The 22,386-nt window shown below is 40.8% G+C and overlaps 1 protein-coding gene across 1 annotated transcript in view; it reads right to left on the bottom strand.

The window, feature by feature from the left end:
• The window catches only part of LOC120568519, a 242,933-nt gene extending 233,765 nt beyond the window's left edge, over nt 1-9,168 (bottom strand). Inside the window, exons 1-2 of the mRNA XM_039816092.1 lie at nt 8,275-9,168; nt 1,431-1,562 (exon numbers count right to left, since the gene is read on the bottom strand). Of these exons, the coding sequence (XP_039672026.1) occupies nt 1,431-1,562; nt 8,275-8,293 (151 nt within the window). The 5' untranslated portion in view covers nt 8,294-9,168. The remainder of the gene's footprint in view (nt 1-1,430; nt 1,563-8,274) is intronic.
• Nucleotides 9,169-22,386: the final 13,218 nt, after the last annotated feature.

Genomic DNA, 22,386 nt, shown 5'->3' on the forward strand with positions numbered 1-22,386 from the left:
CCCAGTGCGGATACACCGATTGTTCACTATTGTAACATTGCCACATAGGGCATGGCTTGACAGAGGTCTGTGCTCTCCAATTGTCTTGTAGTTTACTTATTTTTCATTGTGATTCTATATTTTAGGTCTATGACTCTTGCAGCACTAGTTTTTTTCACCCTCTCGTATATTATGTCTATTGTGGCCATAACGTACCAAATACCAAGGGGCAAATTCCACTTATGTGAAAACCTACTTGGCAACGAACCTGACTCCACCCGGCTGTCAAAAACTGATCTTTCCAAAATAACTGTCTGCACTTGACTGTATCTATAGCATGTCGGTCAATGTGCACAACCAGACACAGTCTCACAAGACAAACCAGCTTCAAACTATTCACAAATGAAGAAACGTCAGCCTGAAATTCTCTACGTTTACATTAGCAGCCTGCAAAATGCACGGCTGCATCATATAAAACCAGCCTGTTCTCATTAAGCATTCGTACATACTGCATAGCTACGAAAGAGTAAAGTCCTGTAATTGTTATGTATTCCATGTTTTCACAAGGCTTTGAAGAGGGGGAGCAGAGTTCATGTCCTGGAAGAAGTTAAGGAGAAAACACAAGACTTTCACCCAGGAAACAGGTGATCATGTCCTGGAAGAAGTTAAGGAGAAAACACAAGACTTTCAACCAGGAAACAGGTGATCATGTCCTGGAAGAAGTTAAGGAGAAAACACAAGACTTTCACCCAGGAAACAGGTGTTCATGTCCTGAAGAAGTTAAGGAGAAAACACAAGACTTTCACCCAGGAAACAGGTGTTCATGTCCTGGAAGAAGTTAAGGAGAAAACACAAGACTTTCACCCAGGAAACAGGTGTTCATGTCCTGGAAGAAGTTAAGGAGAAAACACAAGACTTTCACCCAGGAAACAGGTGTTCATGTCCTGAAGAAGTTAAGGGGAAAACAGAAGACTTTCACCCAGGAAACAGGTGGTCATGTCCTGAAGAAGTTAAGGAGAAAACACAAGACTATCACCCAGGAAACAGGTGTTCATGTCCTGGAAGAAGTTAAGGAGAAAACACAAGACTTTCACCCAGGAAACAGGTGTTCATGTCCTGGAAGAAGTTAAGGAGAAAACATAAGACTTTCACCCAGAGAACTACTTAAGCAGACCGTTGTTTGAACCCAAACCACAATCTTTTTTCTGATCTTAACTTTATTACATTACACTTTATTTTCTAGCCTTGTGAAATCAATAACATCATCAACTAAGGACCTAAAAAAACAAGCATTTTTCAAGACTTTTTGAACCATCTTGTCATTTTTCCAGAACTTTTCATGGCTTGAAAGCTGCATGGCTTGAAAGCTGCATGCCAGAGCGGCAGGGTTTTTCCCAGCATGTGTGAGGGTGAGCCTTTTATAAAACAGATTAAAAAAGCAGCGATCGTACCTATGAGAGCCTGGAAGAGGTTGCTCTGGAAGATGTCGATGACCCTCTGGATGGAGTGTCGGAGCTGCCGATCCTCGGCGTGGTGCAGCTTGGCCCGGTACTCCTCCAGCAGCAGCAGCGCTCGCTGTGCATCTGGAGGGAGGGAGGGAGGGAGGGAGGGAGGGAGAGAGGAAGCAGAGGTTAGTCAGGGATACAGCAGAGCAAAAAGCAGCAGAGCAGTCGCTGCTGCCGGTTCACTCTGGGCCTCAGCGAGAAATGAAAACTGATCCGAGACACGACGACAAGCAGAGTGCAGCTTCCAACTCGGCAGACGAGCGTCTCACCGGTCTGAATGAACAGCTGCTTTGGACCAGGGCTGCACAATTTATCTCTTATTTATCCTTCATCATGATATAAATTTCTGCAATAGCATCGCGAAAGGCTGAGCAAATGCCTAGAGAGTTTTTGTGTCAGATTAAGTTAGTTAGTTTCGGCCCATCCCACATGGGATTACAAGACACCAAACTTCTTCTTCTTTAAATTTCAATATTTTTAAACATATGTAAAATTACAAAAGTTTTCTTACAACACAAGGTTTATTTCAACAGACTGTCATATTGGACTGGTCCAACATGAATATATAGATAAAGACCCATGTCTACAGAACAGGACATGTTCTACTGGTTGGACAGTATAAAATATATAAATAAGGACCATGTCTACAGAACAGGACATGTTCTACTGGTTAGACAGTATAAAATATATAAATAAGGACCATGTCTACAGGACAGGACATGTTCTACTGGTTAGACAGTTATAAAATATATAAATAAGGACCATGTCTACAGGACAGGACATGTTCTACTGGTTAGACAGTTATAAAATATATAAATAAGGACCATGTCTACAGAACAGGACATGTTCTACTGGTTAGACAGTATAAAATATATAAATAAGGACCATGTCTACAGGACAGGACATGTTCTACTGGTTAGACAGTTATAAAATATATAAATAAGGACCATGTCTACAGAACAGGACATGTTGTACTGGTTGGACAGTATAAAATATATAAATAAGGACCATGTCTACAGGACAGGACATGTTCTACTGGTTGGACAGTATAAAATATATAAATAAGGACCATGTCTACAGAACAGGACATGTTCTACTGGTTAGACAGTTATAAAATATATAAATAAGGACCATGTCTACAGGACAGGACATGTTCTACTGGTTAGACAGTATAAAATATATAAAATAAGGACCATGTCTACAGAACAGGACATGTTCTACTGGTTAGACAGTATATAAAATATATATAAATAAGGACCATGTCTAAAATTTTTTTTTATAAAAAAAAAAAAAAAAAAAAAAAAAAAAAAATAAAAAAAAAAAAAAAAAATTTTCTACTGGTTAGACAGTAAATATATAAATAAGGAACATGTTAAGCAATAACAGAATGTTCTACTGGTTAGACAGTATAAAATATATAAATAAGGACCATGTCTACAGAACAGGACATGTTCTACTGGTTAGACAGTATAAAATATATAAATAAGGACCATGTCTACAGGACAGGACATGTTCTACTGGTTGGACAGTATAAAATATATAAATAAAGGACCAATGTCTACAGGACAGGACATGTTCTACTGGTTAGACAGTATAAAATATATAAATAAGGACCATGTCTAGAGGACAGGACATGTCCTACTGGTTGGACAGTATAAAATATATAAATAAGGACCATGTCTAGAGGACAGGACATGTCCTACTGGTTGGACAGTATAAAATATATAAATAAGGACCATGTCTACAGAACAGGACATGTTCTACTGGTTGGACAGTATAAAATATATAAATAAGGACCATGTCTACAGAACAGGACATGTTCTACTGGTTAGACAGTTATAAAATATATAAATAAGGACCATGTCTAGAGGACAGGACATGTCCTACTGGTTAGACAGTTATAAAATATATAAATAAGGACCATGTCTACAGGACAGGACATGTTGTACTGGTTGGACAGTATAAAATATATAAATAAGGACCATGTCTACAGGACAGGACATGTTCTACTGGTTAGACAGTATAAAATATATAAATAAGGACCATGTCTAGAGGACAGGACATGTTCTACTGGTTAGACAGTATAAAATATATAAATAAGGACCATGTCTACAGAACAGGACATGTTCTACTGGTTGGACAGTATAAAATATATAAATAAGGACCATGTCTAGAGGACAGGACATGTCCTACTGGTTAGACAGTATAAAATATATAAATAAGGACCATGTCTAGAGGACAGGACATGTTCTACTGGTTAGACAGTATAAAATATATAAATAAGGACCATGTCTACAGGACAGGACATGTTCTACTGGTTAGACAGTATAAAATATATAAATAAGGACCATGTCTACAGAACAGGACATGTTCTACTGGTTGGACAGTATAAAATATATAAATAAGGACCATGTCTACAGGACAGGACATGTCCTACTGGTTAGACAGTTATAAAATATATAAATAAGGACCATGTCTACAGGACAGGACATGTTCTACTGGTTGGACAGTATAAAATATATAAATAAGGACCATGTCTACAGGACAGGACATGTCCTACTGGTTAGACAGTTATAAAATATATAAATAAGGACCATGTCTACAGGACAGGACATGTTCTACTGGTTGGACAGTATAAAATATAAATAAATAAAGAGAACAGGACACAACTTTTCTTTCGCTTCTCTGATTCGTTCCATTTTGTTGTCTCTCCATTTCTTCACTTAGTCAAGTCAAGTCAGCTTTATTGTCAGATGTGCTATACATGCATGACATAAGGCACAAATTAAATTTCAGTCCTCTCGGACCCACGCTGCAAAATGCAATAATAATAATTAAAAAAAATAAGTTTTTCTATAAATAGAAAGGACATAGAATAAACAATCAACAATTACACTGTCACTCTGTCGAAATATACACACATGTGGTACGCTACATAGGATTTCTCCTCCGTGCGCTGACCATGCACTAACATGTGCACGTGGCACGGTAACTGGCCAATGAAAACATGACCATTACAGCGTTTCAAGCTCTAAAATCAAAACACAACTCAGCCACACAGCCAACAGACTGGACGCAGCGCTCCACAAAATAAGCAAAATATTGCATACTTATCGCGACACTTCCGATATATCGCAATAACGATATCGAGTTGCTATATCTTGCACCCCTAGTAGAAAGTGTTAACTGAATTTTATTAATGTTGATAGAAGTGTGAATCTTCACTGATCTCCCGATTACGATTATCATGTCAGCGATTCAATTCCATATCTCGATGCACTCAACATTGTTTTTAGGCCAAGGGCCCCTTAACTTAAAGAGAACGGAGCAGGGACCCCCTACTACATATGTTGTATAAAATTAAGTTGCATATGGGGCCTTTAACAACATGTAGGGTGGCCTAAAACCTTTATAAATACCTTTTTTTTGCATAGAATACTAAGCTATTAAAATAGCCTAATAATTGTTGGCATGATTTTATAAAAACTAAACTCAATCCGTCCCCTCGCAACTTCTGATCCAGCCCCGCATATCAATTTAGGATCACAATAAATGTTGGCCTGTCTGTGGCCGGGTTGGCTCAGCGGGTAGAGCAGGCGCACATATACATGTACTGAGAGGTTTATGCCTCGACGCAGAGGTCCAGGGTTCAAAGCCGACCTGTAACAATTTCCTGCATGTCTTCCCCCTCTCTCTCTCCCCTTTCTCACCTAGCTGTCCTGTCAAATTAAAAAAGGTGGAAAAGCCCAAAGAAATCTTTAGAAATGTTGGCCTGCCTAGTTGTGCACCAAACCAAAAAAAACATAGGTAATTGATTTTCTACTTGAAATGATGTGACACTCAAAGCTGGCTGTAAACCAGGTTGTTGTGAGTCTGCGTATGTGTGGAAGCCTACTTTTAAAAATGTAATCATTGTTTTTCTTGATTTGCTCATTTCTAGGATGGCTTTGCAACTTTTTTGCTCACTTGTTCGGGGCTTTATGTGGACCAAACTAAGTGAGAAGTAGAGGTGAAACTTCACTGATCTCCCGATTCGATTACGATTATCACGTCAGCGATTCGATATCTCGATGCATCAAATATATGTTTCTATTAAAGCCATGTAGGATATTTAATTCATAGCTTTTCAAGCTTCAAAAACCAGACATTCTGCAGTGCTCTAATACTAAATAACTTGGATACAGAAAACTATACAGCCATGAGCACATGGCACTTCCTAAATGTGCAAACAGAAATGTTGTTAGGCCTACATTATATTGTAAACAGAAATTTGTGAGTCTGACAGTTGATTGTTTATTTTTAATCTCATGTTAAATTATTATTGCATTTTGCAGCGTGGGTCCGAGAGGACTGAAATTTAATTTGTGCCGTATGTCATGCATGTATAGCACATCTGACAATAAAGCTGACTTGACTTGAAATAAATCGATTATGAGCCGACCGATTATCGATGCAGCATCGTCCAGGATACAACGCATCGATTATTCGATTAATTTCAAACACCTCTAGTTGATAGCGTTTGGATGCTTTCAACAGTTTATTGAATTATGCATTAGCAAAACACAACAAAAATGTATAAAAATGATAAATCTTTACCTGGACAAGTGACTTTTTGTGCACAGACAAATGAAAAACGTAAATGTACTCGTCCAAAAGGAAACAAATTGATCGTTCTAGTTAAAATAATCTTCTTGAATCAAGGACCGTAACGGAAATAACTTGTGGACTTAACTGGGAGGAAAGCCGGGGGTTTAGGAAGGAGGAAATTATTTTGCTGAATAATCCTTCTGTACTGTAACTGCAGTGACATGTGGACTTCGGTACTTTTACATAGAGCTGGGCAATATATCGATATTGTGATATGACACTAGATCTTGTCTTAGATTTTGGATATCGTGATATGACATAAGTGTCTTTTCCTGGTTTTAAAGGCTGCATTTCAGTCAAATTATATCATTTTCAATAACCAGACTGTTGTAACAGTTCTATTATTTGCCTTTAGTCACTTGGTCATTATATCCACATTACTGATGATTATTGATCTAAAATCTAAGTGTGTAAATATTTTGTGAAAGCACCGATAGTCAACACTACAATAACGATAGAGGTATTTGGTCAAAAATATCATGATATTTGATTTTCTCTACATCGCCCAGGCCTACTTTTATATACTTGTAATGGAGTATTTTTAAGTTGCATGCTGATTTCTGTTCGTACAGACTGCAGGTCAAAGTGGCCCAAGTCTGATTTTTTTTTTTTTTTTGGGGTCAAGTGACCAGGTCAGACTACTTCAGAAGTAGTGTGAACACTCAAATCTTGCCCAGATCTTTAGACCACTTCCATATGTGGTCCTGAATCAGACCCAGGTCTGATCATTTTCAATGCAGCCACAGTGTGAACAACCGAGGAGGATTTGATGCGACTTTTACGTCAATCTACATCAACATTTGTCAGTTATGCACCAGCGGGAGTAAGCAGTAAGTAAACACAGACAGTAACATTAAAATCCAATTTGGCTCTCTTTCCTTTGCATTCTTCTCCTCCTCCTCCTCCTCCTAAGCACCTGCTCATTAATGTTACGGCTGCCATTACACAAACATTTTGAAATAAGAGTGAAAATACTTACTTCCTCCATAACCTCCCTAACTTTAGTGCAACAGCGTGCTGCGTCTGATGTCATCGTTATTGGGCTTTTGCGCATGCGGGTCTGTTCGAAACCACAAACAGTTCACACTGGAATCTGATATAGGCCACATTTTAAAAAGGTCATGTGAACAGCCGAAAAAAATAATCAGATCTGAGCACCAAATCTGAATTTAGCATTAAGACTTGTGGTGTGAACGTAGACACTTTTGGCCCTTATTTTGACCCTTTTTTGTTCTCTTTCAACACTTTTCTCAATACTTTTTTACGCTTTCAAACACGGTGACACTTGTGTTGCATGCTGATTTCTGTCAGTTAAATGTTTGACCCCGTTAAACCTGTAGTATGTCCAAAAATTTCTGAATTTTACAACCCATATATCTTTAAATGTTTTGTTCTCAGACTCTGATGAAACTTCAGTATGTACACATGTAAAGATCTTATTATCTAGTCTTAATAATAGATTTTAGAAATTAATTAATTGACTTTTGATGGACAGTTTGATGGACATATTATTGACCTTTTTATAGATTAAGTGATTAATCAGAAAATTATGACACATCAGATTATTAGTATTAAATAGTATTTAGAAAACAAGAGACACTAAATCAAATGTAAACACACACACACACACACACACACACACACACACCTCAGCTGTGTCCCAGTGAAAAGTATAATTAGCCTGCTTTTAACTCACTATTGACACAATTAAGGATTTTTTAAAAGTAGAAACGTAAAAGTATAGAAGATAATTAATATCGTAAGCATCCAATAATATTTTTAGAAATTTTATTTCATAGTTAAAACTTCTTCAAGAAGACTGTGGTTGTAAATATTTTATTAATATTAGAGTTTATTTTTAGTTGGGCTCGTCTCCAGACAAGGTGCCCCATATATAACTTGGTTAGCAACAGCGGCTAACCGGCTAGCACCTACTTAAACTCACTTTACCTGCCCGGCACGGCACGGCCCAGTAAGGCCGAAATAACCCGTGTTTGCTGTGTTTATGTCGAGTTATATCCGTGTTTTTTAAGTGTTGTGTTGCTTTATACGAAGCTGTAGTTGGAGTTTCTCCCAGCAGGCAGCGGTTAGGTTAGCCGTGCTAGCTAATGCTAGTTAATACGTATAAGTGAGAGCGGCTTACCTTTCTTTCTGACTGGCATGGTAGCGTCTGGCTCGGCTCGGCTCGGTTTGGAGCTACTTCTGTGTTAGCCACATACACTCCTCACACACAGGACTACAGTCTAGTATTGATTATTCCGCCAGTTGAAGCCGCTGTCACCGCTCCAAGTCCGAAGAAAATATCTCCACGAAGACACCGAAGTTCCCCTCCGACAAACTAACGTTAACTAACGGTTGACTGTCAGGGGAAACTGACACGTCCACCGGCAATAACAACGCCGAATCCCCCGGGAGAACTTACACAACAACAGACAGGAGCCCCGGTTAAAAGTAATATCACAGAAAGCGAGTAGGGTCCTGAGAAGACAAAAAAAAAAAAAGAAGCTCCGGTGCGTTACCGAGTCTCAGTGCTGTACTTCCCCGCCAGAGAGGCTCCCTGCCCCGGCGTGCACCGCGCAGGCTGACCGCGGGTGGCGACACACTGGTGGCTGTTTTAAAAAAGTGGAAAATCTAGCTTTCTCCAACTGGGACCTTCCGTGTGCCAAACTCCATGTGAAATACACTCCGTTTCCGTGCCGGCTGAGTGCCAGGCGGTGCATGCAATGCTGCTTCTGTGGAAGCTGTGATGCGTATTCCAGATAGGCTTTATTAAAAAAATAAAAACTTCAAAGTCCAGCCTGCATGGTGGTGGTGGCACACCTAAACTCAAACCGTGCCAAGCACAGACTGATTTATCCCGCACTGGCACTCACACTTTATAGCCTATGTGTATTATTCCCAGCGCAGGCTGCATTCGTGTCAAACTTCTCTGAGCGTAAATCCCTCCTCTCTTTTCCTTCTACTTCCTCTTTAATCCTGCTCTTTTTTTCTTCCTCTTCTACCTCCCTCCTCCTCCTCCTCCTCCCCAGGTTCTAGGCTACAAATTCCAAACTTTCCTCCAAAATGGCGTCTCACACAGAGCTGCAAATGTGAACCATGTGATTTCCTAAAAGCCTACCCCTTCTGCAACCTGCCGCCCAATCATGCAGCTCACCTACAAGGGACCGAGGGAGAAGAGGAGGGTCAGGGTGGAAGGAGGAAAGGAGGAAAGGAAGAGGGAAAAGTTATTTGGGATTACAGAAAGAGAAAGGGAAGGTGGAAGTCTGGGGAAAGAGAGAGAGAGAGAGAGAGAGAGAGAGAGAGAGGGAGAGGAGAGGGGAAGATTATAGATGAGATTATATCTGATTTAGGAGAAATAGAAGAAAAATAGGAAGAGGTAAAATGAATGAATGAATGATGAAAAGAAGAGACTTGAAAGAAGACTGAAGATGAAGAGGAGAGGTAGAGGAAGAAAGGGAGGAAGAGGAGGAGACAAATGACCATAAAATATTAGATTAAATCTGATTAAATTAGGGGAAAATGGAAGAAAATGTGAAGAAGGTAAACAATGGATGAAGAGGATGAGGAGAACGTAGAAAAACTCCAAGATGAGAGGATGAAAGATGAAAAGAAGAGATGTGAAAGAAGACTGAAGATGAAGAGGAGAGGTAGAGGAAGGAAGGGAGGAAGAGGAGAAGAAAGATAAAGACAAAAATGGGATTAAATCAGGAGGAGAAACTGAAGGTGAAAGATGGATGAAGAGGGGGAAAAAAAACTCCAGGACGAAAGTTAAAAGAAGAATGAGGGGAAGAGGAGAGGTAGAGGAAGAAGGGAGGACGAGGAGGTGGAAGAAGAAATGGAAGAAAAGGAGAAGAGGTAAACGATGGATGAAGAGGAAGAGAGAGAAGGTAGAGCAACTCCAGGGTGATGAAGAGGAAGAGAGAAACTCCAGGGTGAAGAAGAAGAAGAGAGAGAAGGTGGAGAAACCCCAGGGTAATGAAGAGGAAGAGAGAGAAGGTGGAAATTGGAGGAAGAAAGTAGGTGTAAGGTGCACAGTTCTGAGACGCTATACAGTACAGGCCAAAAGTTTGGACACACCTTCTCATTCAATGCGTTTTCCTTTTTATTTTCATGACTATTTACATTGTAGATTCTCACTGAAGGCATCAAAACTATGAATGAACACATATGGAATTATGTACTTAACAAAAAAGTGTGAAATAACTGAAAACATGTCTTATATTTTAGATTCTTCAAAGTAGCCACCCTTTGCTTTTTTATTAATAAGGGAAAAACTTCCACTAATGAACCCTGACAAAGCACACCTGTGAAGGTAAAACCATTTCAGGTGACTACCTCATGAAGCTCATTGAGAGAACACCAAGGGTTTGCAGAGTTATCAAAAAAGCAAAGGGTGGCTACTTTGAAGAATCTAAAATATAAGACATGTTTTCAGTTATTTCACACTTTTTTGTTAAGTACATAATTCCATATGTGTTCATTCATAGTTTTGATGCGTTCAGTGAGAATCTACAATGTGAAAATAAAAGGAAACACATTGAATGAGAAGGTGTGTCCAAACTTTTGGCCTGTACTGTATATATATATATATATATATATATATATATATATATATATATATATACATATATATATATATATATTTATATATATATATATATATGTATATGTATATATATATAAATGGTTTTATATACAGTGTGATATGCAGTGTGGGTTATTGCACATTATTTTAATGTTGCCCAATAGTGGTGATCATATTCAATGAGTAATAGACATTGGACATGAGAGTAATGATATTGCACAGTATACAGATATTGCACAGTAATGGAATTGCACAGTATTATCAATAGTATTAAATATTAAATATTGCACAGTAGGTGAGTAGAAGAAAGTCCAGGGGTTGGGAGGGGTTAGACTGTGAAGTCGGTACATGTGTGAGTTCAAAGTGGTTATGGCTTTTGGGAAAAAACAACAACTGTTCTTGGATCAGTTAGTCCTTGTATTAAGAAAGGTCAGAGGTCAGCACATCTCCATCCTTTGGTCCCGATGAAGATGAAACAGCGTGCTCCTCCTCTTCCTCGCTGTGTGAAGCCTCCTCTCTTTGTCTCTCTTTGTCTCTGGTGTGCTGATGCAAACCACCCGAAAGCTCTGGCCCAGATTAAAGAGAGAGAGAGGTGGAGGAGGCCTTTATTTTTAGACGGTCATGTTTAATGAATGACCTCGGCTCGGGCTCGTGGTCGTGTTAAAGAAGAGAAGGAGAGGTCTGCTCTGCTCTCACGCCATACTCAAGATAACGCTGGCTATAATCTGACTGAAGACCTATTCGCACAGGACCCGGATCAACCCGATACGGCTGCTGCAGTCCCACGGGATACGTTTACTGACATTATCCCCCAGATATGATGTCAAAACGTGCATTAATAATCGCCAACGCAGCCAAAACAACTCAGAAACACAGAGATGCCGACTGACACTGGACTCATATTATCACACAACAATCTGTGTTTACAGAAATATGTTTGGCTATTTGCGGTGGAATGTTTACACTGTGTGTGTGTGTGTGTGTGTGTGTGTGTGTGTAATATTACATGTGTGTATATTGTGTGGGACGAGAGATATTCACTGAGCAGTTTCGCTCTAAACTAAGTGATACTACGACAAACCTACGACAAACTGCGAAAGGTCTTTTTTGGTCTTATTTATGTCTCTTTGCAGATACTTTATGTCTCTTTGTGGTATTTTTGTGACTTTGTGTGGTCTTTTATCTCTTTGTTAATTAAATTTGAGTGCAAACTATTTTTTTTTTATGTTTTCAGTAGGGATGCACTTCGGATTTGACCGAATATTGGGCCGTAGTGACGGCGCCGTTGATTAAGGGAAGGTGTTTACGTAGGTGGAGCGTTCAATGCAGCAGGCTGTGAGAAAGTGGACATGGATCTGGTGAGCTGAACAAGTTGTTTGGCAGAACTTTCAGTCAAAAGAAGACCATTCAAGTCCAGCTACATGTTCAATCTGTTCAATGCTGATTGGTCTGGTGGTGGCGAGGACCCTAAACTATACACAACATGGCCGCTGTTACAACATCTGGTCTGAAACATCCGAAAGAATACGAGTTGTTCATGAAGGAATCTCCAGACAGCAGCCAGAATGCAGCAACTTCAGCTACGGCAAAGGAAGGACAGTCCCTGTTTACTTCATTCATGTGTTTACTGGGTTCATGGACTGAGGATGGGAGGAGGAGTCAGCACAATCTCAACCAGGGGGTTCAGGATTCAGCAGAAAACCCCCAAAATCTGGATTTGGTGCATCCCTAAACCCACCCCTCTTATTTAATGTTTTCAGTAAATGTGATGTTGTGTGATGTAAGTAAGAGCCAGACTGGCCGCATTATGCTTATGATGAGTGTCTGAAAACATGCTGTGTGTGTGTGTGTGTGTGTGTGTGTGTGTGTGTGTGTATTCGTGTGTGTGTGTGTGTGTGTGACAGGCTCTCAGGCTGCCAAAGTCCAGATTTACGCCAAGATTAATTATGAGCATGTTGTCCAGCTCGGGATGAAAACTGACATGACATGAGCAGTAATCACATCACGGCGTCGGGCAGCAGCGCTGGGGCCGAGTCCACACACACACGCGCTGCAGGTGGTGATGCAGATGGACCGAGAAATAAATCCTGCTCTCCGTGTTTGACACGCAGCATCTGAGCTGCAGCAGGTCTGGAGGCTCACTTAGGGTCACCAATTTTTTTTTAAATTTATATATAAACTCATTAAAAAAAGAAACGCCCCTTTTTCAGGACAGTGTATTTTAAAGATACCTTTGTAAAAATCGAAATAACTTCATTATAAAGGGTTTAAACCATGTTTTCCATGCTTGTTCAATGAACCACAAACCATTAATGAACATGCACCTGTTGATCGGTGGAAAAGACAGTAACAGCTTGCAGGCGGTGTGCAGTTAAGGTCACAGTTAAAAGAAAATGAGGAAAGTAAAGACACCTTTCTACTGACTCTGAAAAACACCAAAAGAAAGCGGCCCAGGGTCCCTGCTAATCTGTGTGAACGTGCATTAGGCATGATGCAAGGAGGCATGAGGACCACAGAAGTGGCCAGGTGGCAATACATTGCAATGTCCCTACTGTGAAAATTGTTAAGTTTATGTCTTATGAACATTAAATATTTTAATGTTCATACAAATATTTGCATATGTTAAGTTTGCTCAGAATATAAAAGCAGTTGAAAGTGAGTATATATATATAAACTTGGGTGTGTCAAGTGCAATTCCCTACCCACTAACCTACCAGCAGACCCTGCTGCTAACCTTTGGTCCTTGTGACCTCCCTCGGGGGCAGTGGAACAGCATCTGGCTGGTCTGGGATTCAAACTGAGTTCCCCTAGTGGAGAGAGCTTCCCTTTTCCACCCAAACAACAACCAACATACTCGCCACAACTATACAATATGGATCAGTAGGCCTGCACAAATTAAGATAATCCAGCCCTTATTCATGCAAATCACCTTTCCAAAAATGTCCAGACTCTCAAAGACTAAAACTCAAAAAGTTCTCACAAGTATGTGTGTGTGTGTGTGTGTATGTGTGTGTGTGTGCACGCACACACACGCGTGCACACATGAACACCTGTTTCCTGGGTGAAAGTCTTGTGTTTTCTCCTTAACTTCTTCCAGGACATGAACACCTGTTTCCTGGGTGAAAGTCTTGTGTTTTCTCCTTAACTTCTTCCAGGACATGAACACCTGTTTCCTGGGTGAAAGTCTTGTGTTTTCTCCTTAACTTCTTCCAGGACATGAACACCTGTTTCCTGGGTGAAAGTCTTGTGTTTTCTCCTTAACTTCTTCCAGGACATGAACACCTGTTTCCTGGGTGAAAGTCTTGTGTTTTCTCCTTAACTTCTTCCAGGACATGAACACCTGTTTCCTGGGTGAAAGTCTTGTGTTTTCTCCTTAACTTCTTCAGGACATGAACACCTGTTTCCTGGGTGAAAGTCTTGTGTTTTCTCCTTAACTTCTTCAGGACACAAACACCTGTTTCCTGGGTGAAAGTCTTGTGTTTTCTCCTTAACTTCTTCCAGGACATGAACACCTGTTTCCTGGGTGAAAGTCTTGTGTTTTCTCCTTAACTTCTTCCAGGACATGAACACCTGTTTCCTGGGTGAAAGTCTTGTGTTTTCTACTTAAAGTGATGGTTCGGAGTAATTTCACCCTAGGGTCCTTTGCACCATGACCTCGAGCCAAACACCCCCCCAGAAGCTTTTTTCACCTGGGTCTAACATTGGGAGAGTTAGCGTAGAGTAGCGTTAGCCGCTGAATAGCTTAGCGCAGAGGCTAATGGATCCGAAGTGTCTCTTAACATTACCCCACTAATAATGCCCGAAATGATACCAAAGGTCTACAGTAGTATATATAGGTTATGCACTCATAAAACGATGGATTGTAAAGTTTGTAAGTACACCAGAAGTTTATGTAAATAACACTTGCCTGCTGGCTTCTGCTCTCTGCTGTTGTTGTTGCTGCTGTAAGACGAGTGCTTAGGGACATCTACAAATTACAACACCGAAAAGAGATGCAACAAAAATATTTTTTAATTTAACTTATTTTTTAAAGTAAGTGCTGTAGTATAACTAGCAGGAGACAAGTAATAATTGAGGTAAGTTTGGAGACATTACCTTATTTAATCATTAAATTAATAAATATTTTTGTTGCATCTCTTTTCGGTGTTGTAATTTGTAGATGTCCCTAAGCACTCTTACTGCCCGGTAGTAACAGCAGCAGCAGAGAGCAGAAGCCAGCAGGCAAGTGTTATTTACATAAACTTCTGGTGTACTTACAAACTTTACAATCCATCGTTTTATGAGAGCATAACCTATATATACTAGTGTAGACCTTTGGTATCATTTCGGGCATTATTAGTGGGGTAATGTTAAGAGACACTTCGGATCCATTAGCCTCTGCGCTAAGCTATTCAGCTGATAATGCTACGCTACGCTAACGCTCCCAATGTTAGACCCAGGTGAAAAAAGCTTCTGGGGGGGTGTTTGGCTCGAGATCATGGTGCAAAGGACCCTAGGGTGAAATTACTCCGAACCATCACTTTAACTTCTTCAGGACATGAACACCTGTTTCCTGGGTGAAAGTCTTGTGTTTTCTCCTTAACGTCTTCAGGACATGAACACCTGTTTCCTGAGTGAAAGTCTTGTGTTTTCTCCTTAACTTCTTCCAGGACATGAACACCTGTTTCCTGGGTGAAAGTCTTGTGTTTTCTCCTTAACTTCTTCAGGACATGAACACCTGTTTCCTGAGTGAAAGTCTTGTGTTTTCTCCTTAACTTCTTCCAGGACATGAACACCTGTTTCCTGGGTGAAAGTCTTGTGTTTTCTCCTTAACTTCTTCAGGACATGAACACCTGTTTCCTGGGTGAAAGTCTTGTGTTTTCTCCTTAACTTCTTCAGGGACATGAACACCTGTTTCCTGGGTGAAAGTATTGTGTTTTCTCCTTAACTTCTTCAGGATATGAACACCTGTTTCCTGGGTGATAGTCTTGTGTTTTCTCCTTAACTTCTTCCAGGACATGAACACCTGTTTCCTGGGTGAAAGTCTTGTGTTTTCTTCTTAACTTCTTCCAGGACATGAACACCTGTTTCCTGGGTGAAAGTCTTGTGTTTTCTCCTTAAACTTCTTCCAGGACATGAACACCTGTTTCCTGGGTGAAAGTCTTGTGTTTTCTCCTTAACTTCAGGACATGATCACCTGTTTCCTGGGTGAAAGTCTTGTGTTTTCTCCTTAACTTCTTCAGGACATGAACACCTGTTTCCTGGGTGATAGTCTTGTGTTTTCTCCTTAACTTCTTCGGGGACATGAACACCTGTTTCCTGGGTGAAAGTCTTGTGTTTTCTCCTTAACTTCTTCCAGGACATGAACACCTGTTTCCTGGGTGATAGTCTTGTGTTTTCTCCTTAACTTCTTCGGGGACATGAACACCTGTTTCCTGGGTGAAAGTCTTGTGTTTTCTCCTTAACTTCTTCCAGGACATGAACACCTGTTTCCTGGGTGAAAGTCTTGTGTTTTCTCCTTAACTTCTTCCAGGACATGAACACCTGTTTCCTGGGTGAAAGTCTTGTGTTTTCTCCTTAACGTCTTCAGGACATGAACACCTGTTTCCTGGGTGAAAGTCTTGTGTTTTCTCCTTAACTTCTTCCAGGACATGAACACCTGTTTCCTGGGTGAAAGTCTTGTGTTTTCTCCTTAACTTCTTCAGGACATGAACACCTGTTTCCTGGTGAAAGTCTTGTGTTTTCTCCTTAACTTCTTCCAGGACATGAACACCTGTTTCCTGGGTGAAAGTCTTGTGTTTTCTCCTTAACTTCTTCAGGACATGAACACCTGTTTCCTGGGTGAAAGTCTTGTGTTTTCTCCTTAACTTCTTCAGGGACATGAACACCTGTTTCCTGGGTGAAAGTATTGTGTTTTCTCCTTAACTTCTTCAGGATATGAACACCTGTTTCCTGGGTGATAGTCTTGTGTTTTCTCCTTAACTTCTTCCAGGACATGAACACCTGTTTCCTGGGTGAAAGTCTTGTGTTTTCTTCTTAACTTCTTCCAGGACATGAACACCTGTTTCCTGGGTGAAAGTCTTGTGTTTTCTCCTTAACTTCTTCCAGGACATGAACACCTGTTTCCTGGGTGAAAGTCTTGTGTTTTCTCCTTAACTTCAGGACATGATCACCTGTTTCCTGGGTGAAAGTCTTGTGTTTTCTCCTTAACTTCTTCAGGACATGAACACCTGTTTCCTGGGTGATAGTCTTGTGTTTTCTCCTTAACTTTTCGGGACATGAACACCTGTTTCCTGGGTGAAAGTCTTGTGTTTTCTCCTTAACTTCTTCCAGGACATGAACACCTGTTTCCTGGGTGATAGTCTTGTGTTTTCTCCTTAACTTCTTCGGGACATGAACACCTGTTTCCTGGGTGAAAGTCTTGTGTTTTCTCCTTAACTTCTTCCAGGACATGAACACCTGTTTCCTGGGTGAAAGTCTTGTGTTTTCTCCTTAACTTCTTCCAGGACATGAACACCTGTTTCCTGGGTGAAAGTCTTGTGTTTTCTCCTTAACTTCTTCAGGACATGAACACCTGTTTCCTGGGTGATAGTCTTGTGTTTTCTCCTTAACTTCTTCGGGACATGAACACCTGTTTCCTGGGTGAAAGTCTTGTGTTTTCTCCTTAACTTCTTCCAGGACATGAACACCTGTTTCCTGGGTGAAAGTCTTGTGTGTTCTCCTTAACTTCTTCCAGGACATGAACACCTGTTTCCTGGGTGAAAGTCTTGTGTTTTCTCCTTAACTTCTTCAGGACATGAACACCTGTTTCCTGGGTGAAAGTCTTGTGTTTTCTCCTTAACTTCTTCAGGACATGAACACCTGTTTCCTGGGTGAAAGTCTTGTGTTTTCTCCTTAACTTCTTCAGGACATGACCACCTGTTTCCTGGGTGAAAGTCTTGGGTTTTCTCCTTAACTTCTTCCAGGACATGAACACCTGTTTCCTGGGTGAAAGTCTTGTGTTTTCTCCTTAACTTCTTCAGGACATGAACACCTGTTTCCTGGGTGAAAGTCTTGTGTTTTCTCCTTAACTTCTTCCAGGACATGAACACCTGTTTCCTGGGTGAAAGTCTTGTGTTTTCTCCTTAACTTCTTCAGGACATGAACACCTGTTTCCTGGGTGAAAGTCTTGTGTTTTCTCCTTAACTTCTTCAGGGACATGAACACCTGTTTCCTGGGTGAAAGTCTTGTGTTTTCTCCTTAACTTCTTCAGGATATGAACACCTGTTTCCTGGGTGATAGTCTTGTGTTTTCTCCTTAACTTCTTCCAGGACATGAACACCTGTTTCCTGGGTGAAAGTCTTGTGTTTTCTTCTTAACTTCTTCCAGGACATGAACACCTGTTTCCTGGGTGAAAGTCTTGTGTTTTCTCCTTAACTTCTTCCAGGACATGAACACCTGTTTCCTGGGTGAAAGTCTTGTGTTTTCTCCTTAACTTCAGGACATGATCACCTGTTTCCTGGGTGAAAGTCTTGTGTTTTCTCCTTAACTTCTTCAGGACATGAACACCTGTTTCCTGGGTGATAGTCTTGTGTTTTCTCCTTAACTTCTTCAGGACATGAACACCTGTTTCCTGGGTGAAAGTCTTGTGTTTTCTCCTTAACTTCTTCCAGGACATGAACACCTGTTTCCTGGGTGATAGTCTTGTGTTTTCTCCTTAACTTCTTTGGGACATGAACACCTGTTTCCTGGGTGAAAGTCTTGTGTTTTCTCCTTAACTTCTTCCAGGACATGAACACCTGTTTCCTGGGTGAAAGTCTTGTGTTTTTTTCTTAACTTCTTCCAGGACATGAACACCTGTTTCCTGGGTGAAAGTCTTGTGTTTTCTCCTTAACTTCTTCAGGACATGAACACCTGTTTCCTGGGTGAAAGTCTTGTGTTTTCTCCTTAACTTCTTCAGGACATGAACACCTGTTTCCTGGGTGATAGTCTTGTGTTTTCTCCTTAACTTCTTCGGGACATGAACACCTGTTTCCTGGGTGAAAGTCTTGTGTTTTCTCCTTAACTTCTTCCAGGACATGAACACCTGTTTCCTGGGTGAAAGTCTTGTGTTTTCTCCTTAACTTCTTCCAGGACATGAACACCTGTTTCCTGGGTGAAAGTCTTGTGTTTTCTCCTTAACTTCTTCAGGACATGAACACCTGTTTCCTGGGTGAAAGTCTTGTGTTTTCTCCTTAACTTCTTCAGGACATGAACACCTGTTTCCTGGGTGAAAGTCTTGTGTTTTCTCCTTAACTTCTTCCGGACATGAACACCTGTTTCCTGGGTGAAAGTCTTGTGTTTTCTCCTTAACTTCTTCAGGACATGAACACCTGTTTCCTGGGTGAAAGTCTTGTGTTTTCTCCTTAACTTCTTCCAGGACATGAACACCTGTTTCCTGGGTGAAAGTCTTGTGTTTTCTCCTTAACTTCTTCAGGACATGAACACCTGTTTCCTGGGTGAAAGTCTTGTGTTTTCTCCTTAACTTCTTCCAGGACACAAACTTTGCTCCCTGCCTGAAAAGCCCACACATGCACGCACACTGTGGAATATTTTATGTCAAGACACACTGTTGTACCATTGTGGTTTAGATGAGACAATGCACAAACTGTGTGTGTGTGTGTGTGTGTGTGTGTGTGTGTTGGCTCTACAGTTACAGAGGACCCCGTTGGGACCGATTGCGTGTTGTTAAACAAGCGCTCCCTCTGTCAGCTGAGTCGCTGTCACTCCGGTGAATCAGCGTGTTGGAGCTTTAACAACGGAGCTTTTGTCGCCCAGAATGACAGCGTTGTTTCTCTCTCCACCTCGCCGCTCTCTCTCTCTCTCTTTCTCTCTCTCTTTCTCTCTCTCTCTCTCTCTCTCTCTCTCTCTCTCTCTGTCCGGGTCGCTTGCAGATCAGCAGCAAACAGCGTCTGTTTGTCCCATTGTCACCTGAATGCCACTCACCTTGTGGTACACGCAGCAGAAACAAGGGGGGTTAAATGATCAAGACTTTAATTGTTATTCTGTCTTTCTCCAATGATCCCTGTGTGTGTGTGTGTGTGTGTGTGTGTCTCTATGTGTGTGTGTTAGTTTCTGTGTGTGTGTCTGTGTGTGTCTGTGTGTGTGTGTGTGTGTGTGTGTGTGTGTGTGTGTCTGTGTCTGTCTGCGTGTGTGTGTGTGTGTGTGTGTGTGTGTGTGTGTGTGGGTCTGTCTGTGTGTGTTTGTGTGTGTGTGTGCATGCGTGTGTGTGTGTGTGTGTGAGTCTGTCTCAGTGTGTGTGTGTGTGTCTGTGTGTGTGTGTGTGTGTGTGAGAGTGTCTGTTTGTGTGTGTCTGTGTGTGTGTGTCTTTTCCCCTGGAGGTCAAAGGTCACAACAGAAGGTCCATCAACTTGTGCTAAGAAAAGGAAGTAACACCATGACATCATTTTGAAATAATAACCAACTCCAAACCTTTACTTACGTAAAAGTACAGCAAAATAAACTTAAAGTATCAAAAAATCTAAAAAAGTGCTCATAAACTCTAAACCTTCGATAGATATTAGAGATATTCTTATGTTACAGAAGCAGATTATCCAGGCAGAAGTACTTGTAAACTCTCAACCTCTACTTGCATAAAAGTACAGCAAAATAAACTCATAGGTTGGTTGATCGATCAGTTGATAGATAGATGATAGAGGATATTTTTTTGTTACAGCAGCAGGTTTTTCAGCCATTGCACAGGGAAATATGTTGGCCTATAATTAGAAAATAACTCAAAAGAAAAACTATATAAATTAAAGGTGCAGTAGGTAGGACTTATAAAACTAAATTTCTGTCATATTTGCTGAAACTGACCCTATGTTCCAGTAGAACTACAAAAAATCCAGCTCCTCTGGCACCACCTACAGCCTGTAGTGGGATTTTCAAATGTTGGGACCATCAGTGGTGTGAAACCGGATTTTAAGCAAAAGGCCTCAGATTAAACTGACCTCTGGAGAGAAGACACACATGTGGCACATGTGGACACAGACAAAGAGATCTTGGCCTAGGTGGAAAAACCACAGCCCTTGTCACCAAACTACCAGGAGGAGAAGAGTTTAAAATGGCTTCATGGTGAAAATGACAATTTTACCAATTCTAGATTTGATGTAATTTACAGAACTGCCTCAAACTCTCTCCCGAAAAAAACAGGACGTTGTCTACCACAGTGCCATACTTTTTGTGACCAGAGCCCCCTATAACACCCGCCACTGCAACCTCTAAGCATTAGTTGGACTCGTTACACACTCTTTGCCTAACTCACTGGTACCAACTCATTTACAAGTCCTTGCTAGGCAAAGCCCCGGTGTACCTTTGCTCACTGGTCACTATAGCTTTACCCACCCGCAACCTTCGCTCAAGCAGTTACATCTCCTTGGTCACTCCAAAATGCCCACACCTCCTTTGGCCGCCACTCACTCCTTCCACTTCTCAGCTGCAAATGACTGGAATGAACTACAAAAAAACCCTGAAACTCAAAACCCTTATCCCACTAACTGCCTTCAAAGCACGTCAGTCTGTGCTCCTGTCTGGTCACTGTACGTGCTAACTGTTCCCCGTCTTTCATCTACTGTTTTTGCATACCGTTATTCCAATATCTCTGTTATGCCCCATTGCATAGTAGCACAGATGCACATCTTCACCTGCACTGCATCATATCTGTTTACGCTAATTTGCACTATTAACCTGCCCTAGTATGCTCAACTGTTATTTCTTCCCACCTTTGTTGTCACACAATTTTTGCACATCTACTTACTGTTTATTGACTCTTTACACCAGGGGTGTCAAACTCAGTTTCCCAGAGGGCCACACTGGACAATAAGACTCATATCAAGGGCCAGACATGGAGAGTTTATTGACGTGCTTTTATTTCATCGAAAAAGTCCAATATCTTTGAGTCAATTATTGCGTGTCTCATATAGTCTTCTCACTCACAATCTTGTCCACATAAAGCCTTGAAAAAATTTGCAAAAAAGTTTCAAAGCCATCCCAGAATTTAGCAAATCAGGCTAAACACTGATTACATTTCCTAAGTAGACTACCACACAGCTGATTCACAACAAACTCTTCCACAGCCTGAATATTAAACTCTCAGCTTCTGGTTCTGGGGGAATTTCTGAGTCTCAAAGTCAGCAAATTTGCCAAATTCTGCATTGAGTGTCATGTAATTGCAAGTTGAAAAACAGTTTCCCATGTTTTTGGTTTGGCGCACAACTAGGAGGGCCAAAATGTATTGTGAACCTAAATTGATATGCGGGCCAGATCATAATCTGCGAGGGGCTGGATTTGGCAGTGATATAGACTCTCTGTTCATGTATTGCACATCCATCGACTTACTTGCACCTCACTACATGCCGGCATTAGTAATGTCTTCTTATTCTGCACTTTATGTAGCATATTGTATTCTGTGTTCTTGTTCTGTACTGAATGTAAAACTATTTGTTGTCTTGCACGCTTATGCTTTATTCTTGGCCAGGTCGCCGTTGCAAATGAGAACCTGTTCTCAACGGCCTACCTGGTTAAATAAAGGTTAAATAAATAAATAAATAAAAAGCTTTAGTGCGTAACTTTTTGATATTAATGAGCGTCCGTTACATTCAATCCATTTCCAAATGAGTTGCTACAAAGCTAATTAAGACTGGTGGTGCTTCGTCACAGAAGGCTTGTATCATG

This window comes from Perca fluviatilis, chromosome 11 (genome assembly GCF_010015445.1).
Source record: "Perca fluviatilis chromosome 11, GENO_Pfluv_1.0, whole genome shotgun sequence".
NCBI classification, from domain to species: Eukaryota; Metazoa; Chordata; class Actinopteri; order Perciformes; family Percidae; genus Perca; species Perca fluviatilis.